The 23606-nt window shown below is 40.0% G+C and overlaps 1 protein-coding gene across 4 annotated transcripts in view; it reads right to left on the bottom strand.

Moving 5' to 3' along the window:
* The window catches only part of pigg (phosphatidylinositol glycan anchor biosynthesis class G (EMM blood group)), an 85536-nt gene that overhangs the window by 37247 nt on the left and 24683 nt on the right, over window positions 1-23606 (bottom strand). For all 4 annotated transcript variants that reach the window (XR_003274013.1, XM_026186956.1, XM_026186948.1 and 1 more), the window contains exons 7-9: window positions 15361-15578; window positions 12278-12562; window positions 1411-1814 (exon numbers count right to left, since the gene is read on the bottom strand). Coding sequence is in view for 3 of the 4 variants with exons in the window: in XM_026186956.1 (XP_026042741.1) it covers window positions 1411-1814; window positions 12278-12562; window positions 15361-15578 (907 nt within the window). In the remaining variant the exon portion in view is untranslated. The remainder of the gene's footprint in view (window positions 1-1410; window positions 1815-12277; window positions 12563-15360; window positions 15579-23606) is intronic.

The raw sequence follows: 23606 nt of genomic DNA, 5'->3' as shown, positions 1-23606 counted from the left end.
AATATACCATACAGCATGACACAGAACTAATGGTCCTCAGCTTTGCTAGCACCCCACCGTTCATTACAACACCAACAATACAACACTGGTTGTCAGAAAAAACAACATAGTGAAGATTTTGCTGTAGAGCCATATCAGCAATCAGTTTACCACTGTAAATTTAGCTTTGAGTAAAAGAGAGCAAATACACTTGAAGGGATTTATGCATGCATGTAACAGATTTCAGATAAACTTCTGAACTTCGGCGAAATCGCTTTTTGTACCCAGCCCTTTTGTACAGCTTAACACAAACACATCAGAGACAGAACCCTCTATCCTTTTGCTATTCATGGAGTCGTCTGATTTTCCCTTGAGGAGCGACTTAGGAATAAAAATGCTGCCAAGTTAATCTTGAATCAACCAAGAAGCTGTTACTGTTGCCACTCTCTCTTTGCTTTGCTGCCTAGTTAAACAATAAATGTGCACAAACCAACAGTGATGGTTAGTTAGGTAGTATTACTAGCTTTCATGCATTAGAATTAGAATCAATGTTTCCGTAACAATGAAAAATATGACTGTGCAAGAAAAGCATCACTGTAGTAATAGAACTATAATCCTCCACATTTCTCCTCAACTATTTACAGTTTTATTGTCCTTTCTAACATTGGTTGATTTTCACAGCTGTAATTACTAACAATACAATGATCACTATCTGTCCAACCAATAGTTACACAAAGTTAGCGACTACTTAATAAACATAGTTTAGCATTTAGCACATAAAAACACTTGTCTTGCTATCAAGGAGGTAGCTGGCTAATCTACTAGCAACTGACCACTTGCTAAGAGGAAATATGAGTGCCTTTGGGTTTTTATTCAGGTAAAGTGACACACTGGAATTGGGAAACAATCACTGACCACTTAATAAAACACACCTGTTCAACTGCTCAGGAATGGAAATATCTTACCAGCAGCCTGTCACATGGTAGCAACTTGTGGATTTATGCAATTTAGGCATTTAAGTGATAGCCAGAGAAGAATGGTCAGACTGCTCCACGCTGATAGGAAGGCAACAGTAACTCAAACACCCAGTTGTTACAACCAAGGTATGCAGAAGAGCATCTCTGAACGCAAAAGCAGTAACTGTAATTGCTGTCAGCTAGCAACAGGAAACTCCAAAATTAGACAATTGAAGACTGATGAGTCTAGATTTCTGATGCAGCATTCAGACGGTTGGGTTCAAATTTGGCAGTGAGTGTAAATTCACTACTACATGGCATTAGGTGATGAATCATCAGTGAAACCAGTTAATTTATACTGTTTTCCAAATACTGTTTGCATTTTCTTGATATGAATAAAATACAGTGACTCAAATATTTAAACTACTTAAAACTGAAGCATTTATCAAAGTTAATATTAGATCAATAAACCCACCTGTTGAGCCAATGCCCAACGTCAGGGATATGAGCCCACTGCACCCCAGTTTGGTTGAGGGAGCGCAGTAGCCGGCAGCAGAGCAGAGTGAATGGTGGCGTGGCTAACGCTAACCACTTCTCTGAGAAAATCTCTGCTTTGGGGTGAGCGGAGGGATGACGGTCTTTGGAAGGGAGGATATGCTCTTCGTCATCTCCAGAGCCCCTCTTCTCTCTGAAGTACTTGCGGCAGACATCCTGGAACACGGTGAGGCAGAGCGTGTTGAGCAGAAAGTACCAGGTTTGGTGCTCTTCCTCTACGAAACTGCTGGCCGCCAGGCTGAGAGTGTGACCGACGGTGCCGGCCAGCAGCAAAACATCCAGCTCTGACAGCGACCAGTCAACCTCACTGCTCCTCAGAGGAGACTGTGAAAAGAGAATAAAAAAGGATCATTTTAAATACAGAGGAAAGAGCTATTCCATCCACACAGGCCCGACTACATACTCAACCTACTTTCACCTCGCCCACCCCAGAGTGATGGCATCACAATTCTCAGTGGGACAATTAGATGGATGAAACTATTGCTTGGGTGATTCACACTAATATAGCACAATACTGAAAACCTCAGCTCGTGACACTCATTATATGACTCATGCACTTCACAATACTAGGATTACTGCCTCGTGCTTCTAGCAGTCATGTAGCAGTTCATAACAATGAAAGCTTTGAATTGGCGCTTTCTTTAAAAAACAAAAACAAAAGACTTTACCTCATTCATTTATTCCATAATTTGTAGGAAATTCTGTCAAAATTAGCATACAGATTCTTAAATCGGGGCTGTGAGGTTACAATGACCGTGACCATGACCATCAGATCTTAAAGTCCAATTAGATGTTTGTGCCGAATTTAACAAATATTCCCAAGGTGTTCCTGAGAATTCATGAGGTAGGCATGAGTTATGCCTAAAAATGTCTGTCGTAATAATTAATCAGTATTACTATACTCCTTTGAGATTACCCATGATGCATTGAGTATTTCCTTTTCAGTCACCTTTCTCACTCAACATGTGTTAATAGACCTCTCTGCATTGAATCATACTTGTTATTAATCTCTGTCTCTCTTCCACAGCATGTCTTTATCCTGTCTTCCTTCTCTCACCCCAACCAATCACAGCAGATGGCCCCACCCCTCCCTGAGCCTGGTTCTGCCGGAGGTTTCTTCCTGTTAAAAGGGAGTTTTTCCTTCCCACTGTCACCAAAGTGCTTGCTCATAGGGGGTCATATGATTGTTGGGTTTTTATCTGTATGTATTTTTGTAGCGTCCATCTTACAATTTAAAGCCCTTTGAGGTGACTGTTGTTGTGATTTGGTGCTGTATAAATAAAACTGAATTGAACTAAATACACAAAATGGATTTAATTAATTAATTAACTATGTTTTATGCTGATAATGTAAGGCAGAAAGAGGCACTTAGGTAGATGCATCATGGGAGTGTTCCAAAGTTTTTCCTGATTGGAGAAATGTTTTGGAATATATGGGCCAATGGTTGAAGTGTGGTTTGTCCAGAGGCTCATGCCAGACTGATTCTTGTGATTTGGAAATGATCTCAAACCCTGATGCTAAAACTGTGGACTGAACAGATAATGAACACTGCTGACTGTGAGAAGATGTTGGCTTAATGTTTCTGTGACTTCAAATCCAAAGTGAAAACATAACTTGTGTGTACTGGATGTTTGCCAAATCAATATTACCCAACAACTTATTGCACAAATTGACTTATATACCTCACTTTATGTCAGTGTATTGTTCTGTTGATGTTTTTGTCTAATTCAATAAGATCTGAATAAATAAAAAGGTATCGTGGGGTCACGCTGACCTTGGCCTTTCACACCCAAACTTAGCTCATCTCTGAATCCAAGGGAACATCCCTAACTAACTTGAAGAAATCTCTGACGGCGTTCAAAGAGCTACACAGTCTTCAAAAACGGGAAAGACACAAAGCATTATGGACAAAATTAATGCCTCCAGCTACAGCTGTCACCAGCGGGAGGTATAAAAACAGTTCAATTTCAAACCCGTTATGCCTGCTCTGTTCATGCAGACCAAAACGAGAACAAGCGTTAACTGATGCATGTGCTATTTGCACTCAAATTTAAAAAGGTACACCGTTCAGACTCCTGTTACGATGAACGGAAATATTACTGCCAAACATCAGATCATCCATCACATGTCACTACTGGATGTACAGCAGCAGGTTCCTGCCTTGGCACTGCTGACAGTGACCATGAGCTGTCATTCATAAATTGCAGTCGGTCTGTTATGGATGCTTCAATCCCATTTTTAAGATTGCTGTTTGTCCAATCGAACACTTGTATGCAAATGATTTTATTCACTGAGCTTAAGTTCAGGCTGAGTTCAGCCAGCCTCTTAGCTCAACAGCAATATTTTAACCTAACAAACAACAGACATGCATCTCAGCCTGTCTTTGCCTTGATGACAAAGACAGGCTGGGATGATATATTCAGCCCCTCCAGGATACAGTGGTGGCTTCGCTGTGGGACCGGGCTGTTGCAGAATAATTTCCCCTTACACCAGGTTATTGTTATTGCAACCTTTACACCTATCCCTCTTTAAACAAGATGCCGGGTCATTAAATATTTGGTCTAGCAGTTATGTATACACAGAAAGAGAAAAACATTACTTAACTCTGGATATAAAAGTCGTGGGTGAATACATTTTCATATATTAACAGTGCACTAAGAGCAGGTTGCATTTTTATTAAGGTCTTTTCAGGTTTTTACGAATATCTTCTAGATTAAAAAACAAAACAAAAAAAACAACAACAAAAAAACGGCGTGTTCCTAAACTCTCCCAAAATATAGTTCTCTACGAGTCCCATAGTTTAAGTCAAGTAGAGATTGTTCATCTGTTCTGTGTACGAAACTATAAGCCATCCATGCATTACTGAGAAAAGGACTGATGGCCTTTATGCCTACAGCTCCTGTTTTTGAGATAAAACATGTCACATCCCAAAGGAAGCTGTAATATAGTTTTCCAGCTTCACTGCTCCTTGCTCTTTCCTTCAGCGGCTGGCAAATTGTGAAATCAGAAAAGCCTGCTGCATACTAATCTGTGTTCATGGCAGGGTTTCAAAGTAGATGGATACATACTTAATGAAAGTATTACTTAAAAAACAGCAAAAACAAGTAGCAACATTTACCCAGGCTAATATAACCAAGTGATGCAGGATAGATAAAACTTCACTAAATCATTGAGTATACAATTTGCATGCATTAGCAATACAGCAGATGACACATTTATGACTCAAGTTAGTCATCGGGTTTAACAGAAAAACTAGAGCAAAACACTCAAGAGATACTTCAGTTTATAGAAAAGTTATTATAAAAAGTATCACTGGCATACGTATTCAACACCTCCTCCACTGTGAGTGGAGGAGGAGGTAGTCACTGTTCATTCAATGACATTCGAATGAACGCTGCCCAGGCAAAATTGCTATTCAGCTATTATTAGAAAGAACTGCTTCTTTTGATGCATTCGGTTATATCCTGGTCTTGGATATTTTTGAAAAAAGGGTTGAGACTGGACCTGTTGAAATACTAGTGCCTACTAGACCCTAGGCTGAACTCAACTCTATATTGCAAAATAAAGAGTCTACAATTATACAGAGAAAACCCCAACAATCACATGACCCCCTTTGAGCAAAGACTTGGCAACCGTGAGAAGAAAAAACTCCCTTTTAACAGGAAGAAACCTGCGGCAGAACCAGGTTTAGGGGAGGGGCAACTATGTGCCACGACTTCTCTGTCTGCTCTTTTCACCAGCAGGTCAGGGCAGATGATTTCATCCTCCTAAGTCTTTCCTTTCTTCCTCCCCATCAAGGTTGTTTGATGTTTTCTCTGTAATACTGTAGGGTCATTTTCCTACAATATATATTTATAGAATATATTGAAAGAAAATGGAGACTTTAGTGATCCTACTTGGTTCAGATATCACTTGCAGGACAGGACTCATTTTATCTCAATTTTATTCCCAAGCACGTCACCTGTTAAACACAACAAGGATCAGTACATTGTCTCTTTCTATACAAGCTAAACATTAAGAATTTTCTAGTTTTGGTGGTCCTATATGAATTGTAGCCTCACTTCCCTGTTATTAGCTGACCGGAGTAGCACCTAGTGTGGTGTTCTGCTGTGGCCCACTTACTTAAAGTTTCAATTTGTTGTGCATCAGAGATGCTCTTCTGCACACCTTGGTTATAACACGTCAGTATTTGTTACTGTTGCCTTTCTGACAGCTCAGAGCAGTTAAAGCTATTTTCCTTTGACATCAACAAGGCACTTTCCCCCAAAGCTCTGCTGCTCACCGCTAATTTCTCTTTCTCAGACCACTCTTTATAAACCTTAGAGACGCCTGTGCAGGAAAATCCCATTAGATCAGCAGTTTAGACCTGCCTGTCTGGCACCAACCTTTATTCTAATGCTGTCTGAACTGTAGCTGGTCGTCTTGACATGTGTACAGTTAGATTTCTGTCTTAACAAACAGCTGAACAGGTGAACCTAATGAATTGCTGAGTGAGTGTAAATTATATCCCGACTTAGTTTTCTGTGCTTTTGGCTGGTCTACACATCACTTACTGAGTCAGGAGGAAATTATACTCCCATCATGTTCTTTGCTGAGAGTCGAGGAAATTTAGTCGAGAAACAATCATCATATATCTTGTAAAAAGGAAGTTTTAGTTTATACATTTAAAAGAAACCAGTTAATTAAGAGGGCTTCACAGGGCTGTTTTTATTTACTAATGCTAGGGTTATGGGTGTGGTCTTACATTAAACAAACACATGAGGGTTTTTCATCTTCACATGAACCATGAAGTGAACTACGATATGGTCGTCTATTGTCTTGAGCAGATCATTCTAAATAATGCATAAATATTCTCTGACCATGCTGAGGGCTCCATGTAGAGTAGAACATAAATCAGGACTTGACCCGAAGCCTAATGTGCTGAAGTAGAATATTGCTCTGCCCTGCCAAAGGCCTTTTCATGACAAAGCACAGCTACTGATGTAGCAAATGACCTTTTAGTCTTTCTAGCCTAAAATTATTGGAGGGTCTTTGATGCCACCGTTGCATCTATGCCACTTAACATCACTTTTCCTGTGAAACCAATGTGTCCAGTATGTGTGTTTGATTTATCATATTCTGCCAGCTGAACCTGCCTTTCCATCACGCAGCTGTGAAATGGTAATACTGACTCAGACTGACTTCCGAGCTCTGCCATTTAAAATATGACTTTTTCCACTCAGGCATAATAAGAAATCATATTAAACTCTTGTGCTGGTGACAGACTAGAGTAAGCTCCTTACAAAAGTCATGAGAGACTCAATAGAATCATTTATTAAGGGATTCTTAGCCTTTTTTTGGTTGTTGGAAAAATATAAGCCACTTTTGGCTGTTCTCTTACCCACAAGGGGTCTCCCACAAGGGGTCTCCCACAAGGGGTCTCCCACAGCAGGTAGCGCCGCATGTCTGAGTTGGCAGATTTTTTTATTTATTTTTTAACGCCGGATGCTTTTCCTGACGCAACCCCAACAGAATCAGTGTCTCCTCCTGGGATCGAACTGGGAGTCATCGCTTGATAGGCGAATGCATGAACATGATACACATTGCAGGTATTTCACACGTCTTTACAGCTCTTGTACAGAACTACTTTTTTAAAATGACCTCACCTTTGGGTCATTAAAACTCACTTAAATGGAATTCTCATCACATTTTTGCTGGAGCAGCAAGTTTTTCTTTTCGTTTCCACCTTGCACTGAAACTAATGAGGACAGAGAGTGAATATATGTTTTGGACAGTTTCCCCAAAGCAGTTATTTGTCAAGTCTAACCAGACACAGCTCTGCACTTAGATCCAAATGGATTCCTGAAAGTATACAACATTATTGTGCCTTAGGATTATTTGTCACATTTTCCAGCACTACATGCTACATCTGGTAGTAGCTTCAAACACACTTTTGTGTGAAATCTGTCCAAAGGTTTGTAATTTTGAGCAGATTTCCTCTTGTCTGACAAATATTCAGGGACTCCTGGGAATTCATCAATGTAATCCTTTGATACAAATACAGTTTAACAATAAAGCAGCTTTATTATTTAATCTCAGTATCAAAATGAGTTTGTCAGTCATGACTTTGAGGACACAGAGTCCACTAACTGCATTTCCTCCCACAGGTTATTAAAAAGATCTTGGCTGTAGAGATGGGCCATGATTGTAAGCGCTTAATCACCACTTTTGGAACGAGAAATAAAACATGGCATGATACACAACGGCACTTTTATATACACTCTAGAGTAGCAGCAGGACTAAATCCATATGTAGCTTTTAAAGGAATCAATAACATTTAAAATCAATTTCAACATCAACAGGAAGCCAAATTATGGAAGCTCAACACAGTTGTTCTATGAATAGTTAAACATTTCAATATATCTGTAGAATGATTTAATACCTGACATTGATTATAATGTGTATGAAAGACTGACTTAGCTTCCAGGTCTTTAACCTGGATTCTATCTAATGGCCAGCAGGTGGCGACTCTTGTGGCTGAAATGATATCAGATTATTATCAAAGTCGTTGGGTGAATGACCCTCCAGCTCCCTTCATGTATGACTTCAGTAAACACTTTTTTTTAAGTCTTGAGAAATTGAAATGCCAGTTTGACTTCTTACTGAATATAACATGATGCTCATGTTGTGTTCCCTGTGAGAGTCAAACAGTGTGTACTGTGCATGTGTGCTTGCAATTGTGCATAGTGTTTTGGGTTTTTTTGTAATAGCAAAGTGACTTGAGCGAATGCCCTCTCGTTAACGTTGGCGGTCCGTCCAGTTTACATGGTCTTCTGCCAATCCTGCATGAGCATGTACTGCTCTTCGATTTCTCTTTTAGCTCCACCCCCTGCTTCTTATGACTGATTTTGATTTGCAGGCTTCACAAATCCATGATTGTAATGGTGGGCAACTATGGACCTGTTTACAAATTTACATTTAATTTAAAATTTGTGGGTCTGTCAAGCAGAATCCAGTGCTGTGATCCTTCACCAGTTGAAAAAAACAATCCATTACAAAACAACCTGAAAAGATCTGAAACATTAAAGTCATCTATCAAAGCTAAATGCCAAATTATTTTCAGCTTCAAGTCTCGGGATTTGTTGCTTTTTCTGTTTCATATCACTTCAAATCTCACATCTTTGAGTTTTTGTGTTGGAAATTCACCTTTCACTGGCATTTAATAAACTCAACAATAATTCAATTAAGAAGGAAATACCTCCAGGCTAAAAAAAGAGAACAAAATCCATTATTGGTTGCAGCTATAATCAGCAGCAAATATTTGTGTTTGTTTTCATCCACTCTGAAACCATCTAAATACTGTACTTTGAGTTTGCTGTACATACAGCAGTGCTTTCGATTTATGAATGACTTTCAGCAGCCAAAGAAACGACACTGCTTTGGTGTTTGTTGTGATCAAGCTTTGCTTTTATAAGTGCATTCTCCACTGGGCACATGCTCACACAGCCTTTCAAGGTACTTGGCAGGAAGGACGTTTCATGAATCCTGCAGAATTTCAGTTCAGTGGCTGAAAACAGCTCTTTGACATTTTTGTTTCTACATGAGTTGAGCTTCAACAGTTTGTCTGTTTGATTTTTCTGACCAAAGTCTGGTAATTTCACAAAAATCTGCTGCTGGTACAAAAGCACATTTGTCATCACAGGTCATCATCATTACCTGCCAACTGAACTATGAGCACAGTTTTTTTCTTCACTATGACATTTGTAAGACTCAAAAGAAAACAGTCTTTTCACGGTCACTGGAGCCAGAGAAGAAACACCTCCAGTACTGTACGAAATCCTCCACATCTTCCAGTGTGTCGAGTCGGAGAGTTCATTTCCTCTCCCAGCCTAATGACCCAAGTGGATTCTTCTGACTTTTTTTTGCTACATCAGCACTTTCTCAAGAGTTCCCAGAAGGCAAATGAGATGTAACCTTTACAGATAAATTAATAATGAGCAAAGAGTTGCAGCAGCAAAGGGAAGCTACTGTTAAAGCCCTTTAAACAAGCACTTATGACTCAAAGCTTCCATTTTTCACTGAAGAACCACTTCAACCTTTCTATGATTGATAACTTACTTCAACATATTGCTGGGAATTACTTCAGTTTGTTGAAGGACAATTTAACATTGCAGTGATGGAAAGAGAAAATTACTGAAACAAATTTAAACTACCCAAAACCTTTGATAGCACCGCCAAGAGTGCGTTATCGTTAAGGCTTAACAAATACACCACTTATCTTCTAACTGCACCAGCAGTTAGAGTCCAAATGATGGACCATCTTTAGTTTTCTTCATTTTCAATTCAGATTCACAACAAGTAAAAATCCTGACTGTCTTTAAACTACCTGAGTGATGTTTTTACGTCATTCTCCTAAAGGATCCTGGCAGTGCATATCTTCTAATTTACTATTTTAATTGTTAGTCAGACTCGACACCCCATCTGTCCACTGTGTTAGTGTCTGTTTTATTTACAGAGTTCGCAGTTTTATGGGCACAGTCAGCAACTCTTCTTCCAATAAACTGGACAGTATGTTGAGAAACGGCATCTACTCGCCTAATAGAACCACAGTCTACTGATGCATCCACTCATATAATATTTTATAAGACATTTATATACTAGTGTAACTTTTTTTAACGTAACTTTATTATGCAGAAACAGCTCCACTTTCCCACCCTCGGAGCCAAGTTTTTGGCAATAAAGAGGCATACATTAAAAAGTGATAATATGCAGCAATTGTACATTACATGGATTGACTTCTCCAGTCAGGTCTTATATGTGTACATGAATCAAATAAGTGTTTTTAATTTGTTTTGTCATCTTTTAAATAATTAATGGGGGGCAGTTGGAATATATAACGCACTTCAGAGTTTTGTATGTTTATGATGTCATGTATGGCTGTGCTTTTTAGCCTTGTTAGCAAGCTAACTGCTGTTTTTGGAGACATGTTTCTAATGTTGCCTCTATACATGAGCACAGTGGATTTAAAATCAAAAAATTAAGTTGTGTTTGAAGATCAGATTTTGAGTTTTCATTTACAAGCTTTAACAGAAGTGCAGAATTTACTGTTGAGGAATAACATACGTTTTTATACACAGCACCCCGTTTTCAAAGGCTCATGAGTACTTCGACAATTGATTTTATATGAAAGTTTTATGTCAAGGGGAGGCCTGTTCCCTCGTTATTCCATAAAAAAAACATTCAAAGAAAACTGGAATTGATTCCAAGTGTTGTACAAGTGAACCTGTATTTGGTAGTTGTGTTCAAAAGAGAGGCTGATGCAAGGGAAGGAGGCAAGTATTAGTCTGAAAAACCATTTAAAAACAAACAAAGACATAAAGCCATTTGAAAAATGAAAAAATTGGAAAAATGGTAAATGGCCTGTATTTATATAGCGCTTTACTAGTCCCTAAGGACCCCAAAGCGCTTTACATATCCAGTCATCCACCCATTCACACACACATTCACACACTGGTGATGGCAATCTACATTGTAGCCACAGCCACCCTGGGGCGCACTGACAGGCCAAATCAACAATCTGGTATATTCCTGAAAAGGCCAGCTCAGCAGCTCAGGAGCACCAAACACCTTCAAAGACCACAGAAGATGAAAATAATTCAAGAACGCTCAAAGAGGTAGCTGCATCATTGTCAAGGTCCACAAGAGACACTTTCGTGAATGGAGACAACAGAGTGCAAACTTCTGGTTGCACTTAAGAACTATCAGAAAATACACTTTTATTAAACTTCCTGAATTAAAGTTGAAGAGCTGCACTTTAATTGCACCTTGATTGGTTAACTTAAATCCCACTGCGGTCATGCCACAAAAAATGTGTCACTGCACAAGAACTAATGGACCTACCTATAAACCCCACCACCTGACAATGCAGACAATACTGCTACAACAATGCTTCAATTTGAATAATTATTTCTGTGTAGCATGGAAATGTTTCACACACAGGGTAAGAAAACACAGGGTAAACACACCAACACCACAAACTTCTGGCATGTCAGAAGTCATGATTATGTGATCACTGCTGTGTCCAAAAATATTGTTTGTGTTGCCTTTCTGCTACTCTCACCGTCACTCCGAGTGCCTGACTCACAACAACAACACAATATCATTTGCTTAAACGCACTACTATTTCTCACTTGTTTTCTTGTGTGATACTGCAGAGTAATCAAAGAGTAATTATTGCAGCTCTTCACAATCTCTGAAGCATACAATTGTTGTCTGCAGTTTTAAATTGACTAAGAGGCACTTACTCAGACACTTCTTTTAAGCCACTTTTTGGCAGAATCTTTTTTTACTTGTCAAAGTGAAAATACACTAAAACTTTTTTCTGAGACTGTTGAGAAGCACTCAAATGATTTAAATCTACATCCTTAAAGACTCTGCAAACTAAATCACTAAGTGAATGCACAACAGACAAGAGCATGCCGCTCCAGTAGATTTAGCAGGTTTTCTCTCAAATAAATTCCAAAAGTCACTTAGGTAACGTTTCTCTACCTACAGGAAGTGAAAAATTCAAATACAACAACACAAATCTGTTTAACAAGCAGCGAGGTTTCTAGAGAGATAGATGGATTCACTAACACTCAGTCTTTTATCCTCAGTGTCCCTTTAAAGCAATCAGAGAGCAGCAGAATGGGTTAGCGCGTTAGCTTGTGCATTCATGCTTTACATGCGGATCCACTGTATGTAAGTATGGCTCTCTGAGGGCTAACATCTGTTACAATATCTACCCGTGTTTCACTGCACTTACTCACCTTCCCATGAATCTTTGCACCCAGGGGGAGTCTTCGTGTTGCTATAGAGACCAGAATACAAAACATTGCTGAGGAGAAGGCAACGGCAGCAAACACGAGACCCCAGGAGAGGCTGCAGAAGTAACAGGAGCTCCCAGCAGATGTGCACACCAAGACGTGCACTGAGGCAAGAAGTAGGCACAAAAGGTAAAAAGGCAGGGAGAGCAGGGCTGAGAGGATGGGGAGGTCCACTGCTGCGGCACTGCTGAGGGCTTCAGGCATAGCCAGCAGTAAGACCAACAGGAGCTTAAAGGCCAGGAGAGACAGAGAGGAGAGAAAAAGTCTTTTACAAATCTGATGCAATCATTGTAATCTCCAGTTTTATAACCTCCCCAATTTATGTGAACAGTGAAGAGCAATTTAATAACAAACATAATGCATGCATGTACACGTTTAACTGATTTTCTAATTGAAAGAGACTTATGATGCTTTTCTCTTATTTATTTATTTTTTATGCAGTCGTGCTAAAAAGGTTTTACAGATCAGGACAGATTAAAAATCATCTGGTCCTCAGTAGGTCTGAAAATTAGGTAAATACAACCTTGGATGAAAAACAGCAAATGATAAATTACACTGTTTCATTACATCCATCCATCTGCTTATCTAATTCAGGGTCGCAGGGGGGTAGCCTATCCCAGCTGTCATGGGGTGAGAGGCTCGGTACACCCTGGACAGGGGTCATTATATATTTAAGCAAAAGTGAGCCCAAATTTACAAGCAGTATGTGAAAAACTAAGTGCATCCTTACTGCTTCCTTAAAAGAGTAAATAGCAGCCGTGTACTGATAATCAAAAAATTTTTCAGTAAAGGGAGCACCTCTATAAAGTTTGATGGTCTGGAGCTTTTAGATGTGTGTTAACACAATGCCAAACCGCAAAGCCACAGCAGTGGTCTCAGAGACCCAACTGTTGCTCTCCATCCATCTGCAAAGGGTTACAGTGGGGCAAAAAAGTATTTAGTCAGCCACCGATTGTGCAAGTTCCCCCACTTAAAATGATGACAGAGGTCAGTAATTTGCACCAGAGGTACACTTCAACTGTGAGAGACAGAATGTGAAAAAAAAAAATCCATGAATCCACATGGTAGGATTTGTAAAGAATTTATTTGTAAATCAGGGTGGAAAATAAGTATTTGGTCAATAACAAAAATACAACTCAATACTTTGTAACGTAACCTTTGTTGGCAATAACAGAGGTCAAACGTTTACTATAGGTCTTTACCAGGTTTGCACACACAGTAGCTGGTATTTTGGCCCATTCCTCCATGCAGATCTTCTCGAGAGCAGTGATGTTTTGGGGCTGTCGCCGAGCAACACGGACTTTCAACTCCCGCCACAGATTTTCTATGGGGTTGAGGTCTGGAGACTGGCTAGGCCACTCCAGGACTTTCAAATGCTTCTTACGGAGCCACTCCTTTGTTGCCCGGGCGGTGTGTTTTGGATCATTGTCATGTTGGAAGACCCAGCCTCGTTTCATCTTCAAAGTTCTCACTGATGGAAGGAGGTTTTGGCTCAAAATCTCACGATACATGGCCCCATTCATTCTGTCCTTAACACGGATCAGTCGTCCTGTCCCCTTGGCAGAAAAACAGCCCCATAGCATGATGTTTCCACCCCCATGCTTCACAGTAGGTATGGTGTTCTTGGGATGCAACTCAGTATTCTTCTTCCTCCAAACACGACGAGTTGAGTTTATACCAAAAAGTTCTACTTTGGTTTCATCTGACCACATGACATTCTCCCAATCCTCTGCTGTATCATCCATGTGCTCTCTGGCAAACTTCAGACGGGCCTGGACATGCACTGGCTTCAGCAGCGGAACACGTCTGGCACTGCGGGATTTGATTCCCTGCCGTTGTAGTGTGTTACTGATGGTGACCTTTGTTACTTTGGTCCCAGCTCTCTGCAGGTCATTCACCAGGTCCCCCCGTGTGGTTCTGGGATCTTTGCTCACCGTTCTCATGATCATTTTGACCCCACGGGATGAGATCTTGCGTGGAGCCCCAGATCGAGGGAGATTATCAGTGGTCTTGTATGTCTTCCATTTTCTGGAGTTTGGAGTCTGACTGTTTGAGGCTGTGGACAGGTGTCTTTTCTACAGATGATGAGTTCAAACAGGTGCCATTCATACAGGTAACGAGTGGGGGACAGAAAAGCTTCTTACAGAAGACGTTACAGGTCTGTGAGAGCCAGAGATTTTCCTTGTTTGAGGTGACCAAATACTTATTTTCCACCCTAATTTACGAATAAATTCTTTACAAATCCTACCATGTGAATTCATGGATTTTTTTTTCACATTCTGTCTCTCACAGTTGAAGTGTACCTCTGGTGCAAATTACTGACCTCTGTCATAATTTTAAGTGGGGGAACTTGCACAATCGGTGGCTGACTAAATACTTTTTTGCCCCACTGTATAAGGCCATTTCCAAACATCATTCTACAGTGAGAAAGATTATTCCCACGTGGAGATCAGACTGTGCAATGTTCAGAGAAACTGCAAAAAGCCCAAGAGCTCAAACTGTTAAATGTTGAAGTTCATAATAGTACAATAAGAAAGATTGAATGAGTAGGTCTTGTTTAGAAAGGTTGCCAGGAGAAAGTCTCTTCTCTCTAAAATAAAGAATTCAGTGTGTGTGAGCTAAAAGCTCAGCTATAAACGCTCATTTCAGACAGTTTCATGGCTATCACTGACATCAGTAGAAGGGGATATCCCTAATATCCCTAAGAAGAAAGCCGGCTTAAAGGGTCAGTGGCCTTAATGGAAGAGGACCTAAAAGAACCAAAACAGACAGTGGATGAACTAATGGGTTGTAGCAAGGCCCAGTACAAGATAAACACAATAGACCCCCCTCTAAAGTAAATCTATCTTAGGACGGCTTCATTGTCACAAATATTTCCACTATCAAAAAGAAAGCATGACACCTGGTGAGGGTTTAGTTTTTACTTTTTGTTGCCGTGCACCTCACTCCCACACTCTAAAGCTGATAAGCAGCACACCAAACTATTACGAGTGCAGATAAAAAAAATATGATGATTCGGTCCTTACCTGAAAGACAAACACCATGCCTGCAATCATGGAGTACATGTCATACTTGCCCAGCTGTTTGCTCAGAGCAGCGCTCATGGCAGCTAGGGCCTCCAGATACTGCCTCAGGACCTTTTTGCCCACATTGGTCAGCACCTCGGAGGTGTTTCCTTCCAGGTAAAGCTTCATCCAGTTCCCGTGAGCCTTTTCTGCCACACGAAACTGCTCAAATCCCACCTCTGGAGTGGAGAGAAGTGGAAGGGAGCATGTTTTAAAGCACTATTATTTGCAATGCTCCAGCTACTGCAATCTGAATTTCAGGAGGGAGGGAGTGAGTGAGGAGGACATTTATAGCACCTGATTTTTTAACAGTTTATGAGGAATTTCATTAGGTTTACAGTTTGATTCTCACATAATTTCTTGGTTTGCTGCCATGTGATTAATCAGGACAAACCTTCTAAAATACAAAAACTAAGTTTTAGCTTTTATTTAGAGGAGAAAAACTTTGCTGCCTGGATCTCGGTGACCTAAATGAAATATTCCTAATGTTATAGGATAAACCATTCGCTAACTGTGGGTATTATTTCCTCATAATAATGACCAATTTTTCCCCATATGCTGACATATTAATTAATTACAATGTTAAGCCACAGGTGGCTGATACTGGTACAGCTTGCGGAGTATTTTTACTAGGAGCTCATTAAAACCCCAAACTGATCCATGACAAATGTGAAGAAAAGGTTTCATATTGCTGCCTACCCTGTTGTAATTTAGCCAAAAGAAAATGCAGACATATTCCAACTGCTTGTTTTCTTAGCAATGAAACTATTTATGAGTTCATCAATCATTGATGTTGAATTCTGTTTTTCAGAAATAGGAACCTATTAAATTTCATCATTTTCTTTTTCCCGCGTTCTTGTGTCAATAACGTTCGCTAAATTGAAAACAATACGCCTGTGGTAAAACCATTTAGTTTGGAGCAAAGCAATGTACAATTTATCAAGATGCTAACTATGACAAGCTGTGACTCATTCACATGTTTACAGATGAAATTATGCTCCCTTTCATTTTACTTCAGCCTGTTCAAGGACGAAGCAACGTGTAGGCTTGTGTAGAGTTGTGGTATACTTCAGTGAAACACACACACACTACTAAAAACAATCACCTATCTCAGCAGCATAGGCAGAGATGATAAATAGTCACTGTGGCTTTGCCAGACAGAAGGGTTGGTTGAAATATCAGAACTTTAAGCCACAGGCATGAATCATGCAATATCAATGGCCCTGGTCATGTTTCATCTGTCTAAAAGTACAGGGATTGGTTAATGGCTCTGCAAGACGCCTGAGGTTACACGCACACACACACACACACACACGCACGCACGCACACACACACACACACACACACACACACACACACACACACACACACAAACAAACGAAAACACAATATGAAGATTGAAGCAAAGCAGACAGAGAGAGAGTGAGGCAGAGAGAGTTTCTAAAGTTTGTATCGCCACAGCTGAACTTTATAAAGTTGCAGGTTAAGTCTACTGTAACTCTAATAAATGTGACTGCAAAAACAGAGAACCCCCCCCCCCCCAAAAAAAAATATCATAAAATATTTAACTTAGTGCACCAGACTGAAGCTGAGAGTGGCCGAGCATTATAAATCCTTGCTAAGTTTTTTCTCCAATGAGCTACTTTTTTGTCTTCCTGATGAAACCTCATTGAATACTGAAATCAGAAACGGACAGAAGGCGGATTTCTCCTAAGCAACTCCTCACACGCCCAGTAAAGATTCGACCCTAACAAATGTCCAACAGGCATGCTACTTAAAATAACATCCCCGGCGAATTTCCCAGCAGTGACAACTATTACATCCTTTTGCATAACAGCTTCATGATTACCCAAGTGGACGAATACAAAAAAAGGCAACATATCCAAATGTAGGTCTGCTGAGATAATTTCCATTTCATCCCATCTCTATGGAAACCAGGGACCAAAATAAAGTGGAAAAACTGCTGCCAGTGCCGAGTGTTTTTTTATGTTACAGGAAATAGTAGTCGTTTTGAAAATGCTGCATTTACTTCATGTAGAAGTTTGCTTCGGTTCACCACATCTGTTTTTTTACATGGGCACATTTGTATACAAAGTGCACAAGGGCTATCATAACATAAATAGGTTTAAATCTTTACACAGGCCTAGAGATTGGTTGGCAACCCCAGGAAACCTCTGATAATTAGTAGAACCCCCCACAAGTAGGGAGATCCTGTCTGTAGCATATTGCTGTCATCACCCATAGTTTACATGGAGGATGGCAACTTGTCAGCATTTAGTCTCCGGCTTGTAGCTGCGCATTTTAAAGTCTGCTGAATGAAACGGTAAGGCACAACTTTTACGCTGAAGCCAAAAGGTCTCTGTTTCCAGTTTGCATCACACATTTTCACAGTTTCACTATCACTTAGTAAGTAGTTGGCGAGTGTTTGCAGACCCACAGTGAGACTAAAGCAACCTGCTGGCAACAAAAGGCAATTGCAAGAAAGGGGGCCGGGTCGTGGGGGCAGCAGCCTAAGCAGAGAAGCCCAGACATCCCTTTCCCCAACCACCTCCTTCAGCTTGTCCGGGGGAACACCAAGGCGTTCCCAGGCCAGCCGAGAGATATAATCTCTCCACTGTGTCCTGGGTCTGCCCTGGGGCCTCCTCCCGGTGGGACACGCCCGGAACACCTCACCCCGGAGGCGTCCAGGAGGCATCCTTGTCAGATGCCCAAAGAAGTTCAGTCATCCGGGAGGGGCTCAGAGTGGAGCCGCTGCTCCTCTACATCGAAAGGAGTCAGTTGAGGTGGTTCTCTAAGGGAGAGGCCAGCCACCCTTCGGAGGAAGCTCATATACTTGTTTCTACACTGTAGCAACTGCCAGCAACCACTCACCAACTAGTTGTGGAATAACATAGTCTTCTCTTGCGACCAGTGTTTACCAGGGAGTTACTGACATGTCTCTAGGCCTTAGTTCTTCTAGGCCTTAGCAATCAGTTCCACAGTGCCTACCAGCAAACTCCAATGACTGGGGGTTAGCAGATGTCTGCCGACCAGTCTCTAGGCTTGTGTGATTGGGGCCTTAAAGGCCTGGAGCTGAGTCACACTCAGTCCACTGAGATGAGGACACAGCCTCCAGTACATGGGTTGACCAGTAGGGCAACCCAAATATTTTGTGCAAAGCTGTGATCTGATAACGGTCCTCAAATTTAAGAGATCACAAATCTAATAACCTGTTTTTCAGATTTGACATTTCAGCGTTATTTCAATGATGTGATAGAAGAAAAGAAAGATGATAATTAAAACCACTGCAGAACCTCTCTGGTGACACTGGGTGGAAAAAACTATTGCAAGGCCATAAGATGACAATTATTGCATGATCACATGATGAATAGCCTGTGGCCATGAGTTAGTAATGCATAGAAATTGCATAATTAATTCTTAGTCTGTTCACAGAATATAGAATACAAGGGTAAGCGCAACAGGGGTTTTTAATCACTCAAAGACAGCAACAATTTAATTTAACTGTATTTTATTTTAATTTTTGAAATTTGAAAGAGTATGCTGGAGAACTTAAGACTTCATCTTATCACAGCCTATAGTGATAACTATAGCCGGTAATTACAGGTTCCAGAGGGTGGTCTTCAAGCAGTTTAGTGGAGAGAAAAGTCATCTAATGCAAAGAAATGCAAAGGATCCAAAGTGCATTAGTAATCGCTGTTAAAACAAAAGAAATGTCTTTGGAAACAAAGCATCAATCATTTAAATTTAGAAATGAAAGCACTTACTATAATCAATTCACATCATCAGGAGTTGCTGCACAGGAGTACCCTATCGACTAGAGCTGTGCAATATGACCAAAATCTCATATCCCGATATAAGACATCTATCGTCCGATAACGATATATAAATCACAAAAATGTAACATTTTCTGTAAATTCTGTGAATCTCGGGCAGCTCGACTTGCGTGAAGTGTTTCCTGCTGGGTGTCGTGTACCTGGAGTCGAGTGTTTTAACCGATGCATGACATAAGTTATAACGGCTGAAGTTTTCTTTGTGAGTATTTATTATACGGCGTGCTGCAGGGAAAAGCCTGTTTTAATGTTTGAGACTAAGGTTTATTTTTTAGCACATGACGCCTAAAAACAGGCGCTTGTCCGTCCGTAGTGTGGTTATATTAAATATAAGAGAAAGAGAGAACTTTAAGAAATTAATATATCCACTACAGTGACCATCAAAACAATGAAAAAATATTACCGTAAACAGTTTATTTTGCGACACCACGAAACAAACAATAGTGTACAATGTTTTTATATCGTCATCCGATATATATCGTTATATCGAACAGCCCTACTATGGACAGCAACTTCCTATGGACATGCTTTTATTCTAAAGTGGAAGAGTAACCTATTTGGTGTTTTCTCGCAAGCTCTAGTGATGTTCTGAACTGCTAGACACCAGAAGCCCGCACCACGAAGCAGGATTTGGGGTCATGCAGGTAACTTCTGGGATAATGCTGCTTTATACACAAAAGCAGGTTATTCTTTACTAGTGTACATCGCTCAGTAAATTATGCTGGAAACCTACTTGTTTTCCTACTCAAGCAGATTACGCTACCTTTGTGTGCAGAGTGCAAGAGTCTAAAGTTTTTTTAATAGCATCTGAAGTCTTAGGTCTGTCCTGTCCTAATTTTTTTTAGCAAAACATTGATTTACAATTTTAAGAACCTATTTGTACATGGTCTAAATTTACACTTACACAGCTGCAGAGCCTGTGTTGTTCTCAGTCTATATTATGTGCTTTAATATGATAGTTTCTTACTTTATAAAATCAGTTGCTCTGCTATAGATCCTGCTAACTGAAGCCCTTGCATGGGAACGTGCTTTTAGCTAGATTGATAAACCTTGGGTTAACTTTTGGACTACATCATGACCATGAGTTATTAATTTTGTGGCATTAATATTCTTTTACACCTACTGTGTGGGGTGTAAAGTAATCTTCATCTAGGATTCAGTTGAGTTGCTATGCAAAATTATATCACAACACATCAATCAGTTGTGCATATATGTTATTGAAAGTAGAGCTGGGCGATAGAACGATAACGATATGTATCGCGATATAACTTTTACTCGATAGAGAAATTAAGCTATCGCGATAGACCTCGCCGCTCTTGTTCTCTTAAAAAAAAAAAAAAAAAAAAAAAGGTCAGCCGATCCAAATTCAGTAGCGCAGAGCCGAACCAATCACAGCCGCAGCGTCACGTCGCGTGACTTGTTACGTACAGCACAAGTGCCAAGCCGCACGTGTGTTTGTTTGGGAAGCAGCCAGCGGGTAATGGAGGAAATGAGTGTACCGACTAGAAAAATCAACCGAGCGTGACCGAAGAGAAAACCGATGATGGTTCCAATGCCGGAGAGATTGTCGAACGGAAGAGCCATAGAAGCTCCGTAGTGTGAAGGTATTTCGGCTATTTCAAGTCTGACAAAAAACAGAGTAGCGTGCACTGTAAATTGTGCCGAAAGCAAGTCTGGAAATACAATAAACTGGTGCATGCGTCACACTGTGCGCCACGTTATTGTTTCGGTGAAATGAATTTCTACAATACTGTTACTGTTAATTCTACTCTCTGCAGTGTTTAAATGCTTACATATACACACAGTTACTGTCCCTCCACACTTACGACTCGGTTCTGCTTCTATGCCCCAGCTTTGTTTACTTTTTCCCACCGAGGCTTCTAGACTTCTGATTGGCCAACATTTCTGCACGGTTAGGAATCTAGCGCCACCTGCTGCTTTGGCATGTTCATAGCAGCGTTTTCCTTCATTTCTGCCTTTATGTGTGGACGGGATTATTTTTTAAAACGAAAACGGAAAATCTCCGTTTTCAAAGAAACCCGTGTACGTGTGGACGTAGCCTCAGTCTCTGACTGGAAGCGCTAATTCTTCATTCGGCTTTTGTCAGACTAAAGTAACTGTTAAAACTGTTTGAAAAGCTCAGCTATACAACAAGGAGAGATTGAGAATTTTCTTTTAGTTCTCAGTTTATTTGATACTGACAAAAGTTAGTCAGTTTTGTCTGTTCTTCTGTAAAACAAACTAAGATTTATTTTTAGAATTAATATTTTGTTTCTAAGTGGAATTGACAATTTAGTCTGTTTCGTTTGTTCTATTTTGAAACTTAAACGCTTTAGCGGCTGCCTTTTGTGTAGTTTGCAATATTTGCCTTTATTTATCTGAAAAAGTCTCATGTTCCTTAAGTACATCTACCCTGTTGAACTTATTATGGGAAATAAATATTTAAAAACAAGCTGCTGATTATTTCACATTTTACTTGTGAGCAACGGCACATTTAAATCTTACAAATATAGTTATTTGGCTTATATCGTGATAGATATCGTTATCGCCTGAAATGAAAAAAACATATCGTGATATGAAAAAATCTCATATCGCCCAGCTCTAATTGAAAGTGATGGAGTTATTAAATAGTAGTGTTGTCCTTAAACAGTCAGGTCCATACAGTAAGTACCGTATCTGTCGGACCATAAGGCGCATTAAGCGGAACAAAACAGTCAGATAAATCAAACTTTACTCAACTCATTCTTCTTACTTCCTCCACTTCTGTACCTTTGATTCATTAATGTGGAATTCTCTCGCAGCTGCTCTATTCCCATGCTGTTGCAGTATATTAATGACTAACCTTGGAATTGTGGATGGATTTTTGTCCCTAACCATCAGGAACCCTCATGGTAACTTTTATCGAGTGGAAAAAAGTTAGCGTTCATCCTCCAGCTTCACTGTGTTTATATTATGCTAGCATAGCTGTGTCGCTAGCGATCACGTAGCACATTATTATATCCCAGCTAGTGCAACTTCAGTAACCCTACAAACATCACTGCTGTTTAGTTTTTTGTCTTCATTTATGTTGGAAGTGATAGCAGAGCTGTACGTTTTCATTTGTTTCAGAAATCTCTCAGTCAGAACATGCTATATCATATTTAGGTGGAAGCTAGCGAGCTAACTTCCTGCTAACTTCTAACTCCATTAAATTTAATAAATTCTGTTTTCATGGATGCCTGGATGTTAAACTTAATTGTTACACCTGGTAAAGCAGCAATGCTGATCATTTTATTAAAGATGAAAGAATTTAGACAGTTTTTAACTCTCAGTGATGCTGCAGTGTTCGTTTGACTTTGGGACATGAAGCAGTTTTGGACCCAGATTCCTCTGCAAGGCTCCTGACTACGGTAGCCGTAATGCTTAGCTTTATTAGCTTAGCTTTGTAGCTTAGCAAAGTCGTACTAAAACATTTTTTGACAGAGTTTTGAGCGCCGTGTACCACATAAAATCGGTTTGAGGTCAGTAAGCACAACCAGAATTCATACATAAGATGCACTGTCGATTTTTGAGAAAATTAAAGGATTTTAAGTGCGCCTTATAGTGCGGAAAATACAGTAAGTGAACATTCACACATCACAGTGCATTTTAAAATAAGTTAATCCAGTACTTTTGTGAACCATTTTGAATAAAGCAGAAGCATTGTGCTATTGCCCAAATTTTATAAACCTGCTATATTTGTACCATTAGTTACTCAGCTTCATGGAAGTTAATAGTATGATGGACTATTAACTTCCATCCAGTCAACTCCCAAAATGAAAAAAGTAAAGACATCATCTGAAACTCAAATGTGTTATGCTTTTCTCGACTCCCCCCCCCCCTTTGCTCACAACATTTTCTCTAGGATAGCATGCTTAGAATACAACTTAGTCAGCAAAAACATTTAGGGAAAACAACTTCTAAATAAGAAAGTGCTATGTGTCAAATTATTTATGTAGTTCTATCTCTGCCTCTTTGGGATACTTTAAAAAGATAAGATAAATTACTTCTGACTGACGGTAATTGCTGCTGTTGGTGTATCGAATGCTTCTGAAAGTGAAAGACGGCAAGAGAAAGAGTGGGAGACAGACAAGAAGGTTGGGGAACAGACTCAAAGATGGATAACTCAGACAAACTGCGTGACCCCGAGATGCAAGTAGGGAGCAAAGCCATGTGTGAATATGTGCATGCATTTGCAGAGATGCAAATGCATGCACAATGCATGTTGAAGATCAGAGCATAGACTAAGTTGTGGGAGTTGGAAACGCTCCCACGACAACAAACTGACTAGTATCTAATGTTTGGCAAAGGTTAGTGCTTTTTTTGTCTCAAACTCTTATATCATTGTAAAGCTTTTAG

This window comes from Astatotilapia calliptera, chromosome 2 (assembly GCF_900246225.1).
Source record: "Astatotilapia calliptera chromosome 2, fAstCal1.2, whole genome shotgun sequence".
Taxonomy (NCBI): domain Eukaryota; kingdom Metazoa; phylum Chordata; class Actinopteri; order Cichliformes; family Cichlidae; genus Astatotilapia; species Astatotilapia calliptera.
Note: the sequence above shows the minus strand (reverse complement) of the source record. Positions and strands in the feature narration are given on the sequence as shown.